The sequence below is a fragment of the Sceloporus occidentalis genome, unplaced genomic scaffold (assembly GCF_023333645.1).
Source record: "Sceloporus occidentalis isolate IW3139 unplaced genomic scaffold, rSceOcc1.0.p SCAF_95, whole genome shotgun sequence".
Classification (NCBI taxonomy): domain Eukaryota; kingdom Metazoa; phylum Chordata; class Lepidosauria; order Squamata; family Phrynosomatidae; genus Sceloporus; species Sceloporus occidentalis.
In genome coordinates this window covers 2,654,572-2,678,025 of record NW_028317075.1, presented here as the reverse complement: position 1 = coordinate 2,678,025, position 23,454 = coordinate 2,654,572, and the positions used below count along the sequence as shown (strand labels likewise).

The window sequence follows — 23,454 nt, the reverse complement described above, 5'->3', positions numbered from 1 at the left end:
CATTAATAATTTATAAATTAAATGCCCATTGCTACTCAAACTTTTGCCACTTTTTACCCCAGATGTCATCTCCTATAAAACCCACCACACAACATGAGCAAAGGACCTAATACATGGCAGCTAACATATATTGAGGGAAATAATTACACTGGATCCTATACCATGAACATTGTAAAAATACATATTGGATATAGTTACCTATTACAATGCAAAGATAGATTTTAGCATACTGTGTTAACAGTTACTGTAGTAATAATTTACTGATATTTATCTCATCCTCTAGGTTATAGGAATCCCGTGTACCAATGAAATTCTCAGAACATTGGAAGATTAAAGTAGCTGTTATCAGCTTGGTTATAGTCATTATTGCAGCTGTTGCCCTTATTGTACTTTTTACTGTATTTGTTCATGGTAAGGATGCATATTTGCAACAATCATAAAAATATGTAATTGCATTTGCTTTTATAAACAACACAGACATAAAGTAACTTAGTGTGTTGATTTGGAGAATGATTTAAGTTAAAATGGTAAATTTTAAAAGACTCAATCACGTTGTTGTTTATTTAATCAAGTGGTAGGTAGATGGGAAAATTAGAGCTGTGCTTTCAAGTCCCACTCCACTATTCATTATGAAGGGTGAGGTCTGGTTGGTTTCTCCTGCAAGAAAGGCTGAGCTGGCCCTGCATAATGGATGGTTCAATTGGTGAGGAGGCTTTAAAAAACTCACTGATACATATGCATGTTACAGGACAAAGCCAAGCTCTTCCTATAGCAGAAGCTTGTTGGGGGTTGGAGTTCTATAGTGTACAGTGAAGTCAAAAGGTTGAAACAATACCTCTCCTGCAATTATTTTCAACTCATCAGGTTAAAATTGTACCTAGCAACAAGACAAACAAGGCTAGTGAGATGAAAATGTTTGTTATGATGATAACGCAAAGTGTTGAGGCCCATATGCCCTATAGAAGGTGGTAGCATGGTTGCACACCAAGCTGAGATACTAAGGAACATCCAAGAGGCTACAAACCTGTTCTTCGCAGATTATGGTGGTGGCATAATAGCACTAAAATTAGCTAAATATTACAGATGGAACATGTATTTCTAGTTACACCTCTTTTACATAAACATACTTTTTCACCTACTAAACTTTTGTTCCTTATTAGGCTCAAATAATTTGGTGTCCAGCACAAATCTTCGCTATTATGACGGATCATTTCGGATACTAAACTTAAACTACACAGATAGTTATCAACAAAGTAACAGTGTCGATTTTTTGTCACTGTCTGAAAAGATTCAAAGCCTTGTAAGTAAAACTGCTTTTTTTTGCATAAATGACAAATTCTATGTGATTCTTGCTCAGAGAAAATGATTCTTGTTTAAATGAGCAAGTATTTGCTCAAATACTAGACGACTCCCCAAAATTTGAATATTATTTAGAAGAAAAAAAAAGCCTGAATATAAGACTACCCTATAGGAAAAATTTTTTTTTAGTAAATATTAATTCACATGTAAACTATTTTTTTCATATTTAATAAACACTATGATTGAGAAAAAAAAATTTATTTCCTTTTATTTACCACTCTGCCCCAGTTATGCACATCTTTCCCCCAGAAATGCCTTATACCCCCTATTTAAGACTCTGCCCCAGATATGCCTTTTAACCCCCCTATATGCCACTCTGCCTCCCTGATATTCCTTTTAACCCCCTATATGCCACTCTGCCTCCCTGATATTCCTTTTAACCTCCTATATGTCACTCTGCCTCCCTGATTTTCCTTTTAACCACCTATATGCCACTCTGCCTCTAGAAAGCCCTTATACCCCCCATATGCCACTCGTACCCTCCCCCAACTTACCAGTGCATCCCTAGACTTACCCCTGTGCTTCAGATTCCTTGGTTTCTAGTGGGGACAACCTCAGCTGCTGCTGCTGCTGGCACTTCCGCCGAGGCTTCTATGAATGAGTACCGGAAGGTAATGTGATGCCGGCGCTCCATCATAGATGCCCCAGAGGAAGTGCTGGCAGCCAGAGAGAAGGATCCAGGTCCCCTGGAGTGCTGCGGGGGATCTGGGTCTTAGTCTTGTATTCAGACCTCTATTTGAGGTCTGATTAGAAGACAACCTTGAATATAAGACGATGGTTCAATTAATTCATCATTAAACTAGAGGGTCAGAAGTTTAAATGTAATAGAATAAAGTTGTACCTTACTGTAATGGAACAGCCTCCCATTAGTAGTGCTAGAGACTAATACAGTAAGGGAATTTTTAATATCCATGGGATAGGCATACAGCTATCCTGAATCTAAGACAAAGCAAGGACTGTTTAAAATCTGAGTCTTACATCTGGAATGTTCAGACTAGCTGGTTTGAATGGTTATCATTTGCCATCAAATTCTAGGTTTCATTGGTTCTGGCCAAAGCTTTGCAGATTGGCATCTTTAAAATTAATATGTCTCAGGGCCCAGGTAATCAGGTTGGGTAGGAGCCTCATTGCAGGGGATACCTGGAGTTCTGTCTGCACACGGCGATGCATGATAACCGGAGGATAAGACAGACAGGCACAAAGGAATAGACCACAGGCATAATTCCAGGTAATGCTATGTATTGTATAATATGGTTAAACGGATGTATGGCAGAATGAATGGTAAATTATGTCAGGACAAGCAAATACAGGTTAAACAGTCTCTTAGCAAGGAAACGTACGTATGGCAGAATGTATTGTAAATTATGGCAGGACAAGCAAATACAGGTTAAACAGTCTCTTAGCAAGAAAACATAAGTGTGGCAGGACAGGGTGCACGGCAGGAGGCTCACTGGACAGGGCTGAAGGCAGGAAGCCTACTGGACAGGGCACAAGGCAGGAAGCCCACCTGAAAGGGCACAAGGCAGGAAGCCCACTTGAAAGGGCACAAGGCAGGAAGCCCACTTGAAAGGACACAAGGTAGGAAGCCTACTTGAAAGGGCACAAGGTAAGAAGCCCACTTGGAAGGGCACAAGGTAGGAAGCCTACTTGGAAGGGCACAAGGTAGGAAGCCTACTTGGAAGGGCACAAGCTAGGAATCCCACTTGGAAGGGCACAAGCTAGGAAGCCCACCGGAAGAGCACAAGCTAAGAAGCCCACTTGGAAGGGCACAAGGTAGGAAGCCCACCGGAAGAGCACAGGGCAGGAAGCAAACTGGACAGGGCACGAGTCAGGAAGCCCACTGGACAGGGCACAAGGCAAGAAACCCACTGGACAGGGCACAAGGCAGGAAACCCACTGGAATGGGCACAAGGCAGGAAGCTGACTGGATAGGGCACCCGGCAGGAAGCCCACTGGATAGGGCACCAGGCAGGAAGCCCACTGGAAAGGGCACCAGGCAGGAATAATACAAGATCAGGTACACAGGAAGCCAGGAACAAGTCAGGATCAGGTACAGGGCCAGAGCAAAATGGTCCTATAACTTCAATGCAAAGGCCCTGACTGAAGGGCAGAGCAGGATGAAATAGGCAGGCTCAGTCCAGTCAATGAGGCTCAGCTGGTTATACTGATTAGGTCTGGGTACTCCAGAGTGAGAAGGGTTACACCCAGGTAAGCAGAGGCAGCTGGTCTGGTCATTAGCCTACAGGGTACTGTGTACACACAGGAGGCCTCTAGGGGCTGCCGCTGATATAACACAAAGTAAAATAAATAGTGTCCTGGCTGACAGGGTGGAATCCTGACAATGTTCCAAATAGCACATGGGGCAGAATGACCAGATTTGGGAAAAAATGGTTTTGAAATAGCAAAACGCTACTTGTACTTATTGCTCTATAACTTGCAAAAATACCAAAAAACTTATGTAGATGAGTAAAATATTTTTCAAATAAAAGTGAAAAAAATGATTTTGTTAAATTTTTCATCAAATTTTGTTTTTGTTTTTTTAAGGAAATTAGATGATATGATAAAAACGGTATCTTCTTCTCCTTAAAAAACAATATATAACTTGTGTGTGCACACTAAATAGGAGAGAAGAAATTTGTGTTTAAACACAAAAGTGTTAAAACTGCCTTGGTCACGAAAGGTGCAAAAAAAAACATCCTGGTCCTTAAAGGGGTTAAAGGGCAATTCATTTTGTCTTAGCAGAAGAGCATTCTTTAAACTCATGGTGCATTTTTTATGTCTCTGAGGTGTATAAAACAGCAGCCATAATTTGATGAAAACAAGTTGCTTTGAGTTTCCTAAATTTAACAACTTTGATGAGAATTAAAATATTTTATCTACAAGTCGGAAACTTTGATCAGGAATTGGTTTTGTTTTGTTATTGAATGTATAATTGTCTTTGGCTTATTTATCAGCTCGCAAAGACATTTGAAGATTCAGAACTGAAGAGCCAGTTCAACATGTCCAAAGTGATCAACCTGAAGTAAGTTATTTGTATTTAAGTATACTTAATTAGCAACCCTCTAGTGGCCACATAAAAAAATATAGTGCCATTGCTTTGTTGAACACATTTATTTTGCCTATTAGACATAAAAATTATAATTTAGATTGCTGAAAATAACATAATCCCATAGATCCATTGATCAAAATATCCTAGTTGATTATTCTTCATCCATGGATCATCGGGTAGCTGTTGAGGTTTATTTACTAAATGGGGTGTTTTTGCAGGAGAGTTGCAGTTTAAACTCACAAACCTCATCATGTATTCTGAATGGTTAGCCCTTTAAATATCTCACTGGAGAAGGGCTGATTTGGCCTTGTATAAATCTATAGTTATGTGTAGAGATTTTTAAAAGGTAATGTCACCAATTTCCGGGATCCACACTAATGCCCATCAAATTTTTCGAAAAAGGCCTGAACCAAGTAGAGCCATCCTTTTTATAGCCTCCCATGATCTTTGCTTACAAGACTCTCCCCATCATATGCCACTAAAACATCCTGTCCACTTCCCAACCCTTGATAACGAGATATCGTATGTTAATCTAGTGTATTTTACAAAACGTCCTCCAATCTCACACATTTCCATCGACCAAATCACCATACAATTACTTAAATATCTAAAGTCATTTAGTCCTTCTAGCTCTATACAATTTGGAATCATGTGCCTTCGTAGTCTGAAAAGGCACAAGCAAATATAAACCACATTTGCAAGTATACAGGGCATTTAAAATCCAAATTAAGATCTACCAGGTTAAATTTTATTATGAATTGTCCGAAAAACAATGTACACTTATTAAAACAATTAAATACTTTGTCTGTAAAACATAATACAAAGGAAATTAATATAGCCGATATTGTCAAAGAGATGTCTTTAATCAAAGGTGATACGTTTTATGGACCATCATAGAAAAACATGTCCCTAGTAGTACTTAATTTGCCATTTCATCTAATGAAGAGATCCTAAAAGCTTTTGTGACTTTATATTGTTTTTTGTGCTGGCCCAATAAAAGGTGTCTGCTTTGAATAAATACTCATTATGTATAATAATTACACATATTGTTTTACAGGCCTGGGAGTGTTATTGCAGAATTTGTGTTACTATTGAATGAAAATGCAGAGACCAAAGTTCTATCATCTGATTTGGTTCAACAGATATTGCTTGCAAACTTGAAGACAATATCTGTGCCATACTTTGACATTGATGTCAACTCTGTCCATCTCTCGGGTATGCACTATATAAACCTTTCTGTTTCTTGGCTGATCATAAAATTATCTCTGACAATCTCACTATACACACCAGATATCCACTCATTTTTATTCATTAACTTTTTGTATTTATTAAATGCCTCTTTTCCCATTCATTGTATTTACTTATAATCAAGACCTACATAGAAAAGAGAGCTATAACAACTAAGACAAAAACATGAGGACAAGGACATTTAAACAGCAATGCAATACAACAAATCGTCTGCGTGATACATAAATTTGTTTCCACTTTTAGAAATTCCTGTGACTGCTGCACAGAGTCTCTTCATCAGTGGTAAGATTTCAATATATTTTATTCTTACTTTTTTAACATGCCGGCAGAAGAGATTTTAATTAAGTTAATGACCAAGTGCTTCACAGGGACAGGTTTGCAAGAGTAGCAGAAATGAACATCACTGAAAACTGACCTCAGTTTGCATGTACATAAAATGGAATTAAAAAACTCATTAGCAGGTGATAGGGAAGAGGGGGTATAAAAATCCACAAGGGTTATTTAATTACACCCGCTGCACACAGCGGGGGGAAGATGGTGGGAAATTGTTCAATATAAACTTACATGTCCTCGTCTGTAACTCGCATAATAAACCCATTATAAAAACATGAAGTTGCAGGTACTCGCAAGCCCTCGCAACCAGCTTGCAATATTAGTGAATCTGTGAGTTGAGTCTGGTCAGTCAGGTTAACCCTTAACTTGACTGACTACTTGATTTCTTTGTGAATAGACCCAAGAGACATATTCAAGTACTGAAAGACTACCCAGACTGATGTGTCCTGGTACCTTGTGTCTTGTTTTATTTTAAATCACCACTATGTGCCACTGTTGTGCAATACGTTTTAAAATATGCATTCCATTTGCTTGAAAAGCAACAGGTTATCATGTTAATTCTCTTTTAAATGTATTTTAGTATCATGTAGCACTGTTATAGCAAAAAATAATGTTGTATAATTTTTTATACATAAAGTATAAATTATAATTGTGCTAAATGTAATCTATGAGCAAACATTTCCAAAAGGGTATTGAGAAAAGCATGAGATGACATTGACACTAGATATTTCACAGATGTTGTTGTAAAAAGCTGAACCATTTAACTAAGATATTTTTACCCTGTATAGAGAAGTATCAAAATATTTTGCAAGTGTATACATTGTGTGATTTTTGAGGTCTAAATAATTACTAGTGACACTTAAACAAATTCTCGTCTCATAATACAATTATGCTAGATATTTGTGTTCAGTGGAACTGAGTTTCCCAGACTTACTTACTTACTATCTTAAAGTAGACAGATGAAAGATGCAATTTCATTATATATATATATATATATTTATATATATATATATATATATATATATATATATATATAAAACCTAGCCTTCTGACCACCTGCCTATTGGGATGAGGTTTACATTAAAATTAACTCTTTGGTGAGGTACCTAGAGTATTTGACACCTGGGGCGGATCCTGTATGTGGCACCCCCTCACACACACAAACTTCATAGTTTCTATCATAACATACTGGTACAGACATTGATGGTGGTACAGCATAACTTATCATTATAAACTGAGGCAGACATTGACAGGGGTACAGCATATCTGTTATCATTATATACTGAGGCACACATTGACTGTGGTACAGCATAACACCTATCACTATATACTGAGGCAGACATTGACGGTCGTGCAGCGTAATCCCTATCACTATACATTGAGCCAGACATTGACAATAATGCCGCATAACCCCTATCACTATATACTAAGCCAAACATTGATGTGGTGTAGGCCTACCACTTCAGTGTCTGGCTTAGTATATAGTAGGGATGCACAGAAATGAAAATTCTGGACTGAAACTGAAAATTCAGCATTCACTTGGCCGAAACCAGCAATCACATTCCTTTCATGCCCAGGCAGCCAGTACCTGCTGGAACCTGGGCATGATAGAAGTGAGATTACAGCCTCCCTATGCCATGCTATCCCCCCACACTTACACATCCATGCTATCACACACACATTCATTCACTGATTCATATACTAATACTCATATTCATGTAATGTCTGGCATAGTATATAGTGATGGCAGTTATGATGTACTTTAGAGCATAACTCCCATAATTATATAATGAACAAGGCATTGGCAATGGTACAGGCTACAGCATAACACCCATCACTCTCACACATTTACTAATCCACATTTACTAATCCACTCTTACTGAATGTTTTCCTACCTTTCCTCTGTCATTGTCACTTTTCCCGCTACAGCTCCTTTTCCTCCTCCTCTTCGTTCTTCCTCTTGGCTCTTCTTCTTCTGTGTCCTTCCGGTGCAGTGAGCATGGAAGGCAGTGGGCGCAGCTTCAGTGTTGTGTGCCGGGATATGACAGAAAATTCCGATGCACAGTATCAGTTGCCATGGGCATCGCAAGGGAGCAGGATCGGAGGTCTGCATTAACAGACCTCCCCACTCCCTTGATTGGCTTTAAGCCGGTTAGAGGGAGAGCCTTGATCTCCCCAACCGAGCCTGCTCCTCTAGCGACTGTCCGTCTCTGGAGGGGGGGGGCGGCATTTTAAAATTCGCCCCAGGCGGCATTTTGCCTTGGGCCGGCCCTGACATCAAACCATATTTTTTTTTTAAAAACTAGACACCCCTTGGGTATTTTTAAATGTTTTTATTTTAACTCTTTCCATGTCAAGATTTTTGGGAAGATACGGAGCTAATTTTAGCACTTGCTCATAATAATAAAATATGTTTTTATTTTATTTATTTTATTATTTTTGGACTTTTTTACATTTTGCTGGAACTGGATGGTTCCCCTGAAATCACTGCATAATTATTTTTAAATGTTACCACATTTTTTTATTTTTTTAAGCTATTTTTATACTTCCCATTTTTTTTATTTAAAAAAAAAAATTTTTACTGATCACATTGTGACTAAAAAGTTGGGCTCCATTGATTTGCATGGTTGCATGCAGTACCTGTATTCAACCTGCAAGGGGACCCAGAGTTCTTAAGGACGTCTTGTTTATTTTTTTCAAGAGCGTGCGGAGCAGTCACAGCGCGTCCTGGAGTGGGTGTTCAGTGTTGCTGAATGACTCGTTATCTCAGCTACACCATTGATATTTAGGAGGCGATCGTTTAGTAATTACAAAAAAAAACACAGTGAGAAAGATAAACAGATCTATAAGATTACCCAGGTAGAGGCAAAACAAGTTATAAGAGCTGCCAAAGCACACACAAAAGAGAGAATTGCCCAATGAAGGAAAATGAAGGTTACGAAAAAGTTAAGAAAAAAATTTTGAGTTACTTGATACATATGAGTTTATAAAGGAAGAGGTTTTACGTCAGCAGTCTAAGGTAAGAAAAGAGCTTGGTGGTGTACTACCAATTAACAGATTTATTTAACCAGTCATTGTTAATGGGAGTAGTCGCAGAAGATTGAAAATTAGCGAATGCTGTGCCCAGTCACAAAAAAGGCAGTAGGGAGCAGTCAGGCAACTACAGGCCTATGAGAAAGTTAATGGCACAGGCAGGCTGTTTTAGGGACAGCTGCGGAACGGGGAGGCTGTCTTAGGGGCAGCGGTGGCACAGGCAGGCTGCTTCAGGGGCAAAGGTGGCACAAGCATGCTGTTTTAGGGGCAGCTGTGGCATAGGCAGGCTGTTTTAGGGGCAGCTGTGGCACTGGCAGGCTGTTTTAGGGGCAGCGGTGGCACAGACAGGCTGTTTTAGGGAAAGCAGTGGCACAAGCAGGCTGTTTTAGAGGTAGCTGTGGCACAAGCAGGCTGTTTAAGAGGTAGCTGTGGCATGCAAAGGCTGTTTTAGGGGCAGCTGTGGCATGGGAGGCTGTTTTAGCGGTAGCTGTGGCATGGGGAGGCTGTTTTACGGGCAGGGGCCTACCACGTCAAAGTCTGGCTTACCGTATAGTGATAGGGGTTATGCTGCACTTCTGTCAATGTCTGGCTCAGTATATAGTAATTGGAGTTATGATGTACCATATCTGTTCAGTAAATGTTATTTATTTAAAATGTATTTATTTATAAGTTAATAGTTCATTTTTTCAGGTGACATACAGTTTACATTTTGTGAAATAAATATTCTTGCCAACATAATTTTTTTTTTGTGTGTGAGGGGGTGCCCCAGGTGCCAAATACTCTAGGTATGCCCCTGACTACTTGACTTCTTCATGAATAGACCCAAGAGACCCACTCAAGTGCTAACAAAACATTCCAGGCAGGAAATATTTATGTCCATTGCCTGAGAAAATAGGTTATTCTGTTTATTCTCCTTTAAATTTATTTTGGTATCATAACAAACATTGTAAATTCAATATAACTAAAGAGAGATCCATTTAATTAAGATATTTTAAATCTACACACTGAAGTATCTAAATGTCTTGCAAAGGTCTAAAAATATCTAGTTTCACATAAGCAAAAAAGTTTTGTCTCACAATACAACATGAGGAAATCATGCTAGATATTTGTGTTCAATGGAATTACATTTCCCAAGCTTGTAAACTATTCTCTTAAGGTAGAAAGTTTCAGGGGCGTAACTAGCAACCACAGGACCGAGAATTGCCCCGGGGCCCCAACGTCACTAAGCAACATGTCCCACAGTGTCACTTTTGCCCCCAAACAGCTTGTGGATACTACCTTTGCTTGCAAGCAGCTTATCAGTGCCATCCTAGCCCCAAACAGCCTGCCTGTGCCATTTTTGCTCCAGGTTGTCAGAGCCCTCAAACAGCTTATATGTGCCATCTTTGCCCTGACAGGGTGGATGGCACAGCAGGGCAATCATAGTTATTAAATTGGAAGTGATGCAATAATAGCTGCTTTCACCTTTTTTTCAGGTGTGGATAATACTGCAGTCAACAATGATATTCAGATCTCTACAACCAGTGCATGTATGTATTGGACAGATATTGTGTATGTATATATATATATATATATATATATATATATATATATATATATAAGTTTGGAGTCAACAGTGTTATTCAGATCTCTACAACCAGTAAAAAGAAGACCTAAAGTTACAGGTACTCGCAACTTGCAATATTAGTCAATCTGTGAGCTGAGACTGGTCAGTCATTCTAACCCTAAACTTGACTGACTACTTGACTTCTTTGTGAATAGACCCAAGAGACAATTGACGTCCCAGGACCATCATGGCTCTAAATGGTATTGCTGTAAAGATTTTAAAACAATCACACCCCAGGACGCGGTGTGACCGCTCCGGAGAGCAGTCACAACCGACACTACAAGATTTTCGCAAGATGGTGGTGCGTCCTTTCAAAAAATAAGGAAGTTAGCAAAGTTTCCAAGAGGGTCTCTCCAGAAGCTCCTGAGAACTGTGACAGGTTGAATACAGGTACTGCATTCAACCATGCAAGTCAATGGAGCCCAGCTTTCTAATCACAATATGATGTGTAATAAGAAGAAGAAAAAAAAAAAAGTTTAAAAATAAAAAAAATGGTAACTTGTCATTTTCACAGAGTAGGTGAGTTCAGTAAACGGGAAAGAAACGGGATAGAAAAAATTACAACTAAACAAGAGCACCACAGAAATGTAAAAACCACCATTTAGTGGAATGGTACACGGCAGGGAAATCATAGTCATTATATGTGAAGAGAAATCATAGTCATTATATGTGAAGTACAATCCAAACATAGCTTCCCTTTCACTTGTTTTTTAAGGTGATGAACTGCAGACAACAATGTTTTTAAGATCTCTACAACTAGTGCACATACTCATCAGACATATTATATATACCGTATTTGCTCGATTATAATCGGGGTCGTCTTATAATCAGACCTCAAATGTCTGACTATGAGACTAAGATCCAGATCCCCGCAGCACTGCAGGGGACCTGGATCCTCCTGTCTTATGCACCCCATTTAACCCCCCCCAAACTTACTGGTGCTTCTGACTCCCTGGCGTGTAGTCGGGGCAGCGAGTAGAAGTCTACGCTATTCGCGTAGGCAACTTTCACTGCAGCCGGAAGGAGGTGCCGTTAGCAGCGGTGGTTGTCTGCGTCCATCGCGCAGACCCTCATTGACTGTCAGAGAGGAGAGTTCCCCGCAGTGGTGCAGGGAATTCTCTCTGACAGCCGGAGGGTGTATGCGCGATGGAGTCAGAAGCGCCGGTAAGTTTGAGGGGGGGGGGTGTTAAATTGGGGGTATAAGGGATTTCTGTAGGCAGAGTGCTCTATGATATACCTTTTAACCCTCTAAATGCCACTGTGCCCCATAATATGCATTTTAACCCTCTATACGCCACTCTGCCTCCTGAAATGCCTTATACCTCCCTATATGCCACTCTGCCCCATAATATGCCTTTTAACCCCCTAAATGCCAGAGGCATATAGGGGTATAAGTCATTTCTGGAGGCAGAGTGCCACATAGGGGGTCAAAAGGCGTATCATGGGACACAGTGGCATATAGAGGGTTAAAATGCATATCATGGGGCACAGTGGCATTTAGAGGGTTAAAAGGCATATCATGGGGCAGAATGGCAAGCCTGGGGGCAGATGTGCATAACTGGGGGGGGCAGGTTGGAAAATAAAAGGAAATAAAAACAAAAAAAAAATTCTCAATCATAGTTTTTTAATCTTTTATTAAAAAAAGAAACAGTTTACATGGTTTACATGAATTAACATTTACTAGTAAAACTTTTTTCCTAAATTAATAATCAGATTATATATATATATATATATATATATATATACACAATTCACTAAAGCTAATTCACATTAGTACTTGAAAAAAAAATTAATGCAGCTCTTGAATGCAGGAGAAGTGAGAGCATGCAAGTTGAAAAAAGCAGACAACACGCAAATACACTAACCCTTGTCAAAAGTATAAAAAGTCATATAAACCACAATGGTTATTTAAATACTCTCACTGCGTACATGGTGGATAAAGAGGGTGCCCTCGCCTGTAACTTGTCAAACTAAACCCCTGCAAAATAATAAAATCATTAAGTTGCAGGTACTCACAAGCCCTCATAACCAGCTTGCAATATTAGTGAATCTGCAAGTTTAGTCTAGTCAGTCAGGTTAACCCTTAAATGACTTCTTTGTGAATAGACCTAAGAGACCCATTCCAGATTGACCCATCTTGGTTTTTTTTGTTAACCACCACCAGGTGCCCTGTTGTGCAAAACGTTTTACAATATTACATTATCGTGTTAATGCTCCTTTAAATGTACTTTTGTATGGTGTAGAGTACTGTTATAGCAAAAAATATAATGTATATTTTTTAACATACAGTATAAATTATTAATGTTCTAATTGTTGTCCATAAACAAAGCTTTCCAAAAAGGTTTAGAAAAGCATGAGATTTGTGAGATGTTATGTTGAAAATGCCACATTATTAAAGAGTGATCCATTTAGATATTTTTAATTTATACAGTGAGGTACCAAAATATTGTGTACAGATCATGTGATCTTTAATGTCTAAAAATAACTAGTTATCAATAACTTGATAAAGACCTCATTGTGAGGTCGAAACGGTGTTGTCCGTTTCCTTCAATAAATCTGTCTGATGGAACCCTTGAGTGCCTGGAGCCTTTTTCTATTTTAAAAATAACTAGTGTCACATAAGCAAGTTTTTGTCTCACAATACAACATAAGGAAATTATGATCGGTATTTGGTTTCAATGGAATGGAGTTTCCCAGGCTTGTCATTTACTGTCTTAAAGTAGAGAGATGAAAGATGCAAATTTCATTATAAAAAAACCCTAGCCTCACTGCCTATTGGGATGACGTTTAAATTAAAATTAACTGTTTGGTGACTTACAAAACCACAGAAAGGGTTAACTGATGTTATCAGATATAATTAAATGAAAAATATCCTACTTAAAGCAAGCCTGGGACAGAGGTGCAGAAGCCAGATCACCACTCATGGACACCACGTCCATGATGTTGAGACACTGGCTTACTGCTTGAGGTTTGCAGCAGTATGAGAAGTATATATATATTACACCATATCAGGCCACCTTTCCTGACAGCACACTCCTCCAGGGTATTAACTTTGAAGTAGATGTAATTTTGTGTAAAAGTCTGGAGCTTTTATTCGTAATGCTGCACAGATACACAGAGGTGGATATTTGGGTAGTGATATGATTAACCCTACTATGATGCACATAGCTTACATTTCTCCAAAAAAGCTGTAAAAGAATAAAATAACCTGGAAACGTATATGTTATCTGACTCATCTGAATTTATGGCCATATATATATATAGCCTCATTTGATTTGAACGACTCTATGTCTATTTTAAGTATTCTAGCAAATGTTGAACACTGTACACAGTACTTTAAACACTTTAAACTCAAATATAATTTAGGCTGTGTACCACTATAGAAAGATGCTTCAACCCAAGACCCAATAAAATGATAGTTAATTTTGGAAAATAATTGCTTCTAATTTGGTTGACATTTTTATGCACAAAAGAGGACTGGACTATAGATATCATAGTTGTCTCTAGTTAGGCTAGACTTTTAAATTGGTCTGATTGGGGGGACTATTAGATCTGGTATATACATAACTAGAGACAAATCTGGTGACCAAGTTTAAACAAATAGAATAATTTTCTGATGTTTTTCTGGATGCTGTATACAGAAGAGGGGGCAACTGTAGTGCAAAGTTTTAATACTTAAGTTTCTGAAAACACTGCCCTGTACATTTGGCCCCATCGTTCCACTGATCAACAATCAACCAAACATCAACAGTTTGCTTTAAGAGCCATTATAATGATGTAGAAGGGGTTTACAGGGCACTTTTGTAATACATTACAGATGGTTTCATTTATTTCACCATTAAAGTGTTTTTAGTCATCTTCTCAATGCATGTTTTCCCCCATTTGTGATAATTTCTGTAATTAGCATGTATTGCAATATAAACAAATAAATGTAAATAAATACATTTTCAGTCCTTTTAGCATCAATCTATTGTTACTTTGGTTTCTAGATTTAAAAGCTTGTGGTGACAGTCAAATGCTTTCATGATTTGACATTGTAACATCAATTAGTTTCAGTAACCAAGAATACTACAGAAACAGGAACTACCACTGTAACAACTGCAAGGAGTTTTGAAGGTAATGCTGTCCTACCTAGTACCATGTTAGTAGTACCACGTTTAAATGTTATATTTGGTTTTGTAAAACATTTTTTTCCCAAAAGACTGTGGGATTGGCGGACCACCAACATCTGGCAGAATAGTAGGAGGAACGGATGCCTCCCTGGGTTCATGGCCATGGCAAGCTAGTCTCCGTTACAAAGGGTACCATACATGTGGAGCGTCACTGATCAGCAATACCTGGCTTGTGAGCGCTGCTCATTGTTTCGAGAGGTAAGATAACATCATTTGGATTACTTGGTAACACAGTGTTGCTTCAGTATGTGTATAATTAAGCATTTTGGTAAATTGCCTAAACTGTAGCTTGCATTAAGCTGATACATTTCAACAGGTAGTTTGACTAAGCTTTATAAAAGGCCAACGTCAGCAACTTTCTCCTGTGAGACGAAGTGGCTGCCACTACATTATGCATATGTCCTGCTCTCCAGCTAGACTATAGCTGCACCCGCTATAAAAAAAATATATATGAAACTCATCGATGCCATAATTAAAAAAATCATTGGTTTCCCAATATCCAATATAATAGTTTCTACATGTTTACCATACTTGTACTAGATATTGGAATTATTGTTGCCATTTTTAGCACATCAAAGTGCATTACACCAACCCCATCACATGAACCCAATATTGTTTGCTATGCATTTGAGTACAAGTTTTACGTACCTATAACTCATATAACCCAGATATGCATTTTCAAAACAGCAGCAAGGCTACAGGATGGCTAACACTAACTGAGTTGGGGCTCATCAATAAACTCTACGTTGTGATTTTCCATTTCCCAAAACCAAACCTACTTTTTGCTACAATTTGTATGTTCTACGTGCTTCAGTGTGTGTGCGTGGCATATGGCTGAACTGTTGTCACTCTCAGACACTTCACGGTATTAGCACTTACAGTGAACCAGACAGACTTATAATACTGCCATGTTTAAAGCCACTAAGCTCTTCAGTAAGATCCATTCTACTGACAATGTTTGTCTATGGAGATGGCTGCCTATGTGCTGACTTACATTCCCCTTTGTTACGTTTTTTATGGTGAATGAGCCTGATATACATACACAGCTATTATTGTCTGTTTTTCTGAAGACTTGAATGCATGGGTTGAGTTTTTCTTTCTCAGTATTTTCTTTCTTATGTACCTCTTTGTTTCCTCAGGTACAAAACTGTGACCTTGTGGACAGTAATCTTAGGAACGATTTATTCAACATCTGGAAGTGGGTTAAATGTTGAGAATATTATTGTTCATGAAAACTACACTCCTGGAATGTTTGCAAATGACATTGCTCTTCTTAAACTGAGCGATCCGGTTACTTTAACAAGTCTTATTTGGCCAGTGTGTCTACCTGACAAGTCAGCTGTTTTTCCTGATGATGCCTCGTGTTATATCACTGGATGGGGAGCAGTTAAAGAAGGAGGTAGTCTTTCTTTGAATTAAGGGATTTATTTTATTTAACAAATAGAAGGGGTTTTATGTTAAGGTAGTATACCAGAGTAAACTTACAGCATACTCAACCGCATAAAACAAACCAACTTCAACAGAAACTCATCTTTAATTAGATGATGCCAAGTTTGGAATTTTGAGCTTTGAGGTGTGCACTAAAGTTGCTGCTGAGTACTGAGAACTTTAATTCTGTTTTGTTGAGACTGGTTAAGTTGTCAGTTGGCTAGTCAATATGCTCTATTTAGTGCAACTAACTCAACCTTTAGTGAATAAATCCCGTCATTATTACAGTCTGAGACTAAGCTTCACATTAAAACAACTATGCAATTTCATACAGTAGCAAACTGCGTAACAATGCATTGGGGATTTCAATGGAAAAATAATTTATTTTGAAGGGTCAGCATCTTCAGTTCTACAACAGGCTGTGGTAAAGGTCATTAGTACAGCCAAATGTAGCAGTGTGCAGATGTATGGAAGTCAGATCGGACCCTCAATGATATGTGCAGGTTACGTGGATGGACAAATTGACTCCTGTCAGGTCAGTGTTTTTAAACAGTTTTTTTTTTCACCCTAGTTAACTTCAGTTGATTGATTTCAGCTTCACTTGACCATTAGTAGATAACTAAAACATCAACAAAACCTGAGAGATCAGATTCAATGACCTGTTTAAAAGCTAGACTTTTTGTTAACAAAAGATTGTTACCAATAATGATTCAACTTCCAGTGTATATGGTTAAGTAATAAGTGATAAGCTTTGAAACTCATGGCAAGTACATTTTTTCATGAAAAATCACGATTTGTAGATCAAAGCTTGGGGGTGTACTAGCAAAACTGTTAACTGATTTATTTAACGAATCATTGGTAACGGGAGTTGTCCCTGGGGATTGGAAAGTTGCGAATGTTGTGCCCATTCACAAAAAAGGCAGTAGGGAGGAGTCGGGCAACTACAGGCCAGTTAGTCTTACATCTGTAGTGGGGAAATTAATGGAAACAATGTTAAAGGAAAGGATTGTTGAACATCTGAAGTCACATGGGTTTCAAGATCAAAAACAACATGGGTTTTCCTCAGGAAGATCTTGCCAAACAAATCTTATTGATTTTTTTGATTGGGTGACTAAAGTAATTGATCAAGGTGGTGCAGTAGACATTGCGTACCTGGATTTTAGTAAGGCCTTTGACACTGTGCCACATAGAAGGCTTATAAATAAACTGCAATCTCTGGGTTTAGATCCCAATGTTGTTGAATGGATTAAGGAGTGGCTGAGTGACAGACAACAGAGGGTTGTAGTGAATGGCGTATATTCAGAACAAGGTCTTGTAACCAGTGGGATACCTCAGGGATCTGTACTTGGACCCATTCTCTTTAATACTTTTATTAGTGATATTGCAGATGGACTTGATGGAAAGGTATGTTTATTTGCTGACGACACAAAAATTTGCAACAGGGTTGATGTTCCTGGAGGAAGAAGCAAAATGGCAAACGATCTAGGAAAACTGAAAAAATGGTCAGAGCTGTGGCAATTGGCATTTAATGTAGATAAATGCAAAGTAATGCACCTGGGGCATAAAAACCCAAGGGCAGAGTATAGAATATTTAGTACTGTCCTAACCTCAACGTGCGAGGAAAGGGATTTAGGGGTAATTATTTCTGAGGATTTAAAGGTAGGCAGACAATGCAGTAGAGCAGCAGGTAATGCTAGCAGAATGCTTGGTTGTATAGCAAGAGGTATTAGCAGTAGAAAGAGGGAAGTGCTCATGCCGTTGTACAGATCACTGGTGAGACCTCACTTGGAGTATTGTGTACAGTACTGGAGACCATATCTCCAGAAGGATATAGAAATGTTGGAGAAAGTGAAGAGAAGGGCTACTAAAATGGTTTATGGATTACAAGATAAACCTTACCAGGACAGGTTAAAGGATCTTAACCTATATAGCCTGGAAAAAAGACGGGACAGGGGGGATATGATAGAAACATTTAAATAGTTAAAGGGAATCAACAAGGTAAAGGAAGAGAGAAATACTACCACAACAAGAGGACACAAGCATAAACTAGAGGGGCAAAGGTTTAATGGTAACAAAAGAAAATATTACTTTACGGAAAGGGTAGTGGACGCATGGAATAGCCTCCAAGCAGAAGTGGTAGATGTTAATACAGTAAAGTCATTTAAGCAAGCATGGGATAGGCATAAGCCCAAGCTAGATATAGGATAAGGGCAAGTACTAAAGGAAAGTACTCAGAGGTTGGGCAGACTGGATGGGCCTACTGGTTCTTATCTGCCGTCACTTTCTATGTTTCTATGTTAAAGGTAACCTCTGGACATCCTATTGAGATCAAAGTAATTAAACAATTAGGTGCCATTAATTTAAGCAAGCTGTAATAATATTTCCATTATAAATAAAGGAAGTACAGCCCTTAAATAAATAATAAAAACCTTTTTCCATCACCCTATGTATCATGTTTGTTACAGCTTTTGTGCATAGATATGCATACCTCGGAACTTCTGAGCTCCGGCTACCCGAAGCATTCCCTTGCGGGACGTGGCCAGGACTGCCCACTGACGTCAGCAGTGGGTGGTCCCGCTGCCGTCGGTGGGAGTTCCCACTGTTGTGGGTGGGAGTTCCCTCTGATGTCAGCGGGAAACACCCCCTTTAAAGGGAAAATGGGCGGGGAGTGGGGTGTCAAGACCCTGCTCCTGTGACCCGGAGGTTTTGAGTCTGGACCCGGAGAACCAGTGAAGTACTTTGCCCGGAGATCTCCAGGTCAAACTCAGAGAGTTCCCAGGTATGTAAATATGTGAGTAGTAGTTAAATATTATTAGTACATTTATTAGTACATCTGTGAAAAAGGGACATTAGAGCAAAAAAACCCTAAATAGCATGATTTAATATCACAAATACCACATGCAGGTAGTGGTGCTTAGCTAGAAATGAAAAGACTGAAAAGCTATTAGAAACATAAAATTTGATGACAAATAAGAACCTCAGTCTATCTACTCTACACATTCTTTCTTGCTTTAAATAATCAAACTTTTAACCTCTTAAGGACAGAGTTATTTTTTAAAATTTTTTGTACCCCTCGTGACAATGGTTGTTTTAACAAGTTATTTGTCTTTAGTTGTACTTTTCTTCTTTCTCATTTACAGTACCCACAAGTTATATATTGGGGTTTTTTCAGAACAAGAAGGGGTTTCCTTAGATACCATTTTGATTGTATCATATAATTTACTATAAAACCAGTGTAAAATATGGCGACAAAGTGAAGAAGGAAAAAAAAAAAAATTCAGATTTTTTTTACTTGAAAAATCTTTTACTCATCTACAAAAGCTAATGAAAAAACCTGCTAACTAAATTCCAATATTTGTCCTGAGTTTAGAAATACCCAATATAATGTTGGTTTTGTTTGCAAGTAGTATATTGCTATTTTTAGATATGGTCATACGGCCCCCATGTTCAATTTGGGACATATTTAAATATTTACATTTACCCGATAAAAATATATATGCTTGAAAACCAGACACCCCAGGGTATTTCAAATGCTAGTATTTAAACCCCTTCCATGCACTAATTCTACTACCAGCCTTTGTCAAACATGGCCCCTGATGCCAATCTTGGTGTTTCTGAATACCTCGACATCGAAGCATTAAAGCAACCCTTTTTAAATGTTCATAGATCACCAGGCACGTCACTGGTCGTTAACTGACCATTTTTGGATGATGTCATAGGTCGTTATGGGGTTAATTTATGTATGTGTGTATGTATATATGTGTGTTTATACCGTATTTGCTCAATTATAAGATGACCCTGATAATAAGACGACCCCCCAAAATCTGAATATTAATTTAGGGGAAAAAAGAAAAAGCCATGCATTTTTAACTACGTAATAAGTATTTATCTCTTGAAATTGAAATATGATTTCAAAATAACAGCTGAACTGGCAGTTTCTTTAAAATTAGACACCGCTGTCGATATATATATAAATATTTGACCCTGCTGCTGATATGTATTAATATTAGACCCTGCTGCCCATATATATTAATATTAGCCCCTGCCGCCGATATATTTATAAATATTAGACCCTGATGCCGATAGCAGCTATAGATCAACACATTAACATACAAACCCAGCTTTGCATGTATATATCAAATAAACAGAATCGGACATACAAATCCTGTATTTTCAGGTATACAATAATAATGTATGGAAACATAGCATAGCAGATATGGATCTACAGAATAACACAAAAACCCAGCTTTGCAGATATAGATCAATTGGAATTCACATAAAAACCCAGCATTAAAGGTATAGATAAAACCCCTAAATTACAGGCATAGATCACAAATTATACACATAGGACTTGCCCCAAACAGCCAAGCACAAGTTAACTTTGTCCCCAAACAACCCGGCCTGCGTCATCTTTGTCCCATAAACACCCTGCCTGTGCCATCTTGGTCCCCATGGCTCAAACACCCTACTTGTGCCATTTTTGCACACAACACTTTTAGTCACTCACTAATTCACACTTTCTTTCACATAATTCATTCACACAATCATTTATTGTCTCACACATTCACACAAATCATTTACATATATTCTCTCCCTCATTCAGACAATTCATCCACACATTAATTCATACTCACTCATTCACACTCTTTACCTTTTTCAATATTCTTACTACCCTCTTTCTCACTATCTACCCTGCCCCCCCTTTCTCACTATGTACTCCCTCTCCCTCCCTTACACATTTTCTACCCTCTGTCCCCCTTTCTTTCTACCCCCTCTCCCTCCCTTATAGCTTTCTACCCCCTCTCCCTTCCTTATCACTTTCTCCCCCCCTCTCCCTCCCTTATCACTTTCTACCCCCTCTCCTTCCCCTTATAACTGTGTACCCCTATCTGTTCCCTACCCACTATGTACCCTCTCCCCCTCCCACTATCTACCCTCTCCCCTACCCACTATCTACCCGACTCACCTCCTCTCCCCACTATACATTCTGACAAATTTACTAATTCTCTCCCTCATTCAGACAATTCATTCACACATTAATTTATTAAGTCTCTCCCTCATTCAGACAATTCATCCACACATTAATTCATACTCACTCATTCACACTCTTTACCTTTATTACCCCTTCCCCCCTTTTCTCACTATGTACTCCCTCTCCCTCCTTTACACATTTTCTACCCTGTCCCCCTTTCTTTCTACCCCCTCTTCCTTCCTTATAACTTTCTACCCCCTCTCCCCCCCTTATCACTTTCTCCCCCCCTCCCTTATCACTTTCTCCCCCTCTCCCTCCCTTATCACTTTCTTCTCCCTCCCATATCACTTTCTTCCCCCTCCCCCTCCCTTATCACTTTCTACCCCCTCTCCTTCCCTTATCACTTTCTTCTCCCTCTCCCTCCCATATCACTTTCTTCCCCCTCCCCCTCCCTTATCACTTTCTACCCCCTCTCCTTCCCCTTATAACTTTCTCCCCCTATCCCTCCCCTACCCACTATCTACCCTCTCCCCCTCCCCTATCCACTATCTACCCTCTCCCCCACCCACTATCTACCCCACCCACTATCTGCCCTCTCCCTTACCCACTATCTACCCGACTCACCTCCTCTCCCCACTATGTACCCTACCCACTATCTACCCTCTCCCCCCTTTGTAGTTCACTTACCTTGAAGTCCTGCGGTGGGAGTGCGAGGCCTCTGTCACCCTGCTCTCCTGCAGTGACTTCATATTCCGGCACTCAGCATGAAATTCTGGCACCGCAATGGAGGTAGAGGCCTCGTGGAGGAGACTGAGGGGCTCCGGATGTTTCTATTCACGCTGCCCGGGACCCAGGAATCCAGGACATGTGGTGACCCTAAGTTTGGTGGTTTCAACTTCGGCGGGGGGGCAACAGGGGGGGCAAGGAATAATCTAGGGGGCAATTGCCCTCCTGTAGCGACGCCACTGACTGCAGTTAATATTCAAATGGATTATTGAATCTAACTCCTAATGTGCTCATTTCAGAAAGCTAAATTTATAAAAATATATAAATGTGTGGTCAGGGTATACTTTAAAAGTAAATTTTTCTTTTATGGAATCTGACCAAACAGTCACATTGATTTTATCTCTGACCGTACTGAAATTTGACTCTTATATGTCATGATTCTGTATGCATGAAAAATTTATTTATTTTAAAAGTATAAATAAATGCTGGCTTACATCATTTTACCCTTTTTTAACCACAGGGAGACTCTGGAGGGCCACTAGTCACTAAACAACTTAATGGTACATGGGTACTTGTTGGAAGTGTCAGCTTTGGATATGGATGTGCTGAACCCAATAAGCCTGGTGTCTACTCCAGAACAACTTACCTGCGTAGCTGGATCAAAGAAAAGTGTGGCGTATAAATGAAAAGTAGCTTTCGTTCTAGTCTACAATTTATTATCCTTTTATAGGGTATTCTGTGAAAGCTTTTATAAGAAACTGTTGAAATTATTCTCCTCTACCTGGTAAACATAAGAAGGAGCTGTACGGGTTTGATCAGAATGAACACACTTTCCATGGATGTCACTGACCATAACACCGCACTGGGAACAAATGTAGTATTTTCACACAATAAAATATTGGTTTTCACATTTCACACATGTTTGAGGATGAATATAAATGCTTCACTTTGTACATTGTGAATGCATATAGAAAAGAAAATACATGGTGCAAGCTCAATAGGATCCCCTTAAGGATTGCTTAATGAAAATTATTTCAGGGAAATAATAAATGTTGTCACGGAGCTGGATAGTCCAACCGACTACCGCTGACTTGTGCTCCCTTAGCCCTGGACAGCACACTCTTTCCCAGTCACTAGCCGAGACTCAGTGTAGGGTATAACCAAAACGAAGATTGCTTTATTTTTCACACACAGGGCTGGATATACCCAGCAAAGCATACATTAACATAAATTAAGATATTGGGATACAAACCGCCCCCTTAATCTGCCTCCCAGAGACAACAGGGTCAGCAAAGGGATTAACAATACAATGGGGTCCCAACTATCTATTACTGGTCGAAATCAGTTCCAGGAGTGGCTTGGGCAGGGTAAATGTCTGTAGTGGTGGTATGGGGGGGTACTGACTTATACGATATATTAGTACACCATGGTGGGGGGTTGAGTCTGACATTAAACTGAAAGAATGGCGGTCACTTCCTGGTTGCATATCCTGGCTGTCTGCCAGAGATAATCCCCTCAGCAAGTGACG

The 23,454-nt window shown here is 39.1% G+C and overlaps 1 protein-coding gene across 1 annotated transcript; it reads left to right on the top strand.

The window, feature by feature from the left end:
• The first annotated feature begins 305 nt into the window (after window positions 1-305).
• On the top strand, window positions 306-22,608 carry LOC149284325 (transmembrane protease serine 11A-like). Its single transcript, XM_089496899.1, has 10 exons — window positions 306-411; window positions 1,161-1,300; window positions 1,887-1,970; window positions 4,314-4,381; window positions 5,466-5,623; window positions 10,498-10,551; window positions 14,830-14,998; window positions 15,940-16,199; window positions 16,621-16,763; window positions 22,447-22,608. The coding sequence occupies exons 1-10, from the start codon at window positions 306-308 to the stop codon at window positions 22,606-22,608; spliced, it is 1,344 nt and encodes a 447-aa protein (XP_089353025.1).
• Window positions 22,609-23,454: the final 846 nt, after the last annotated feature.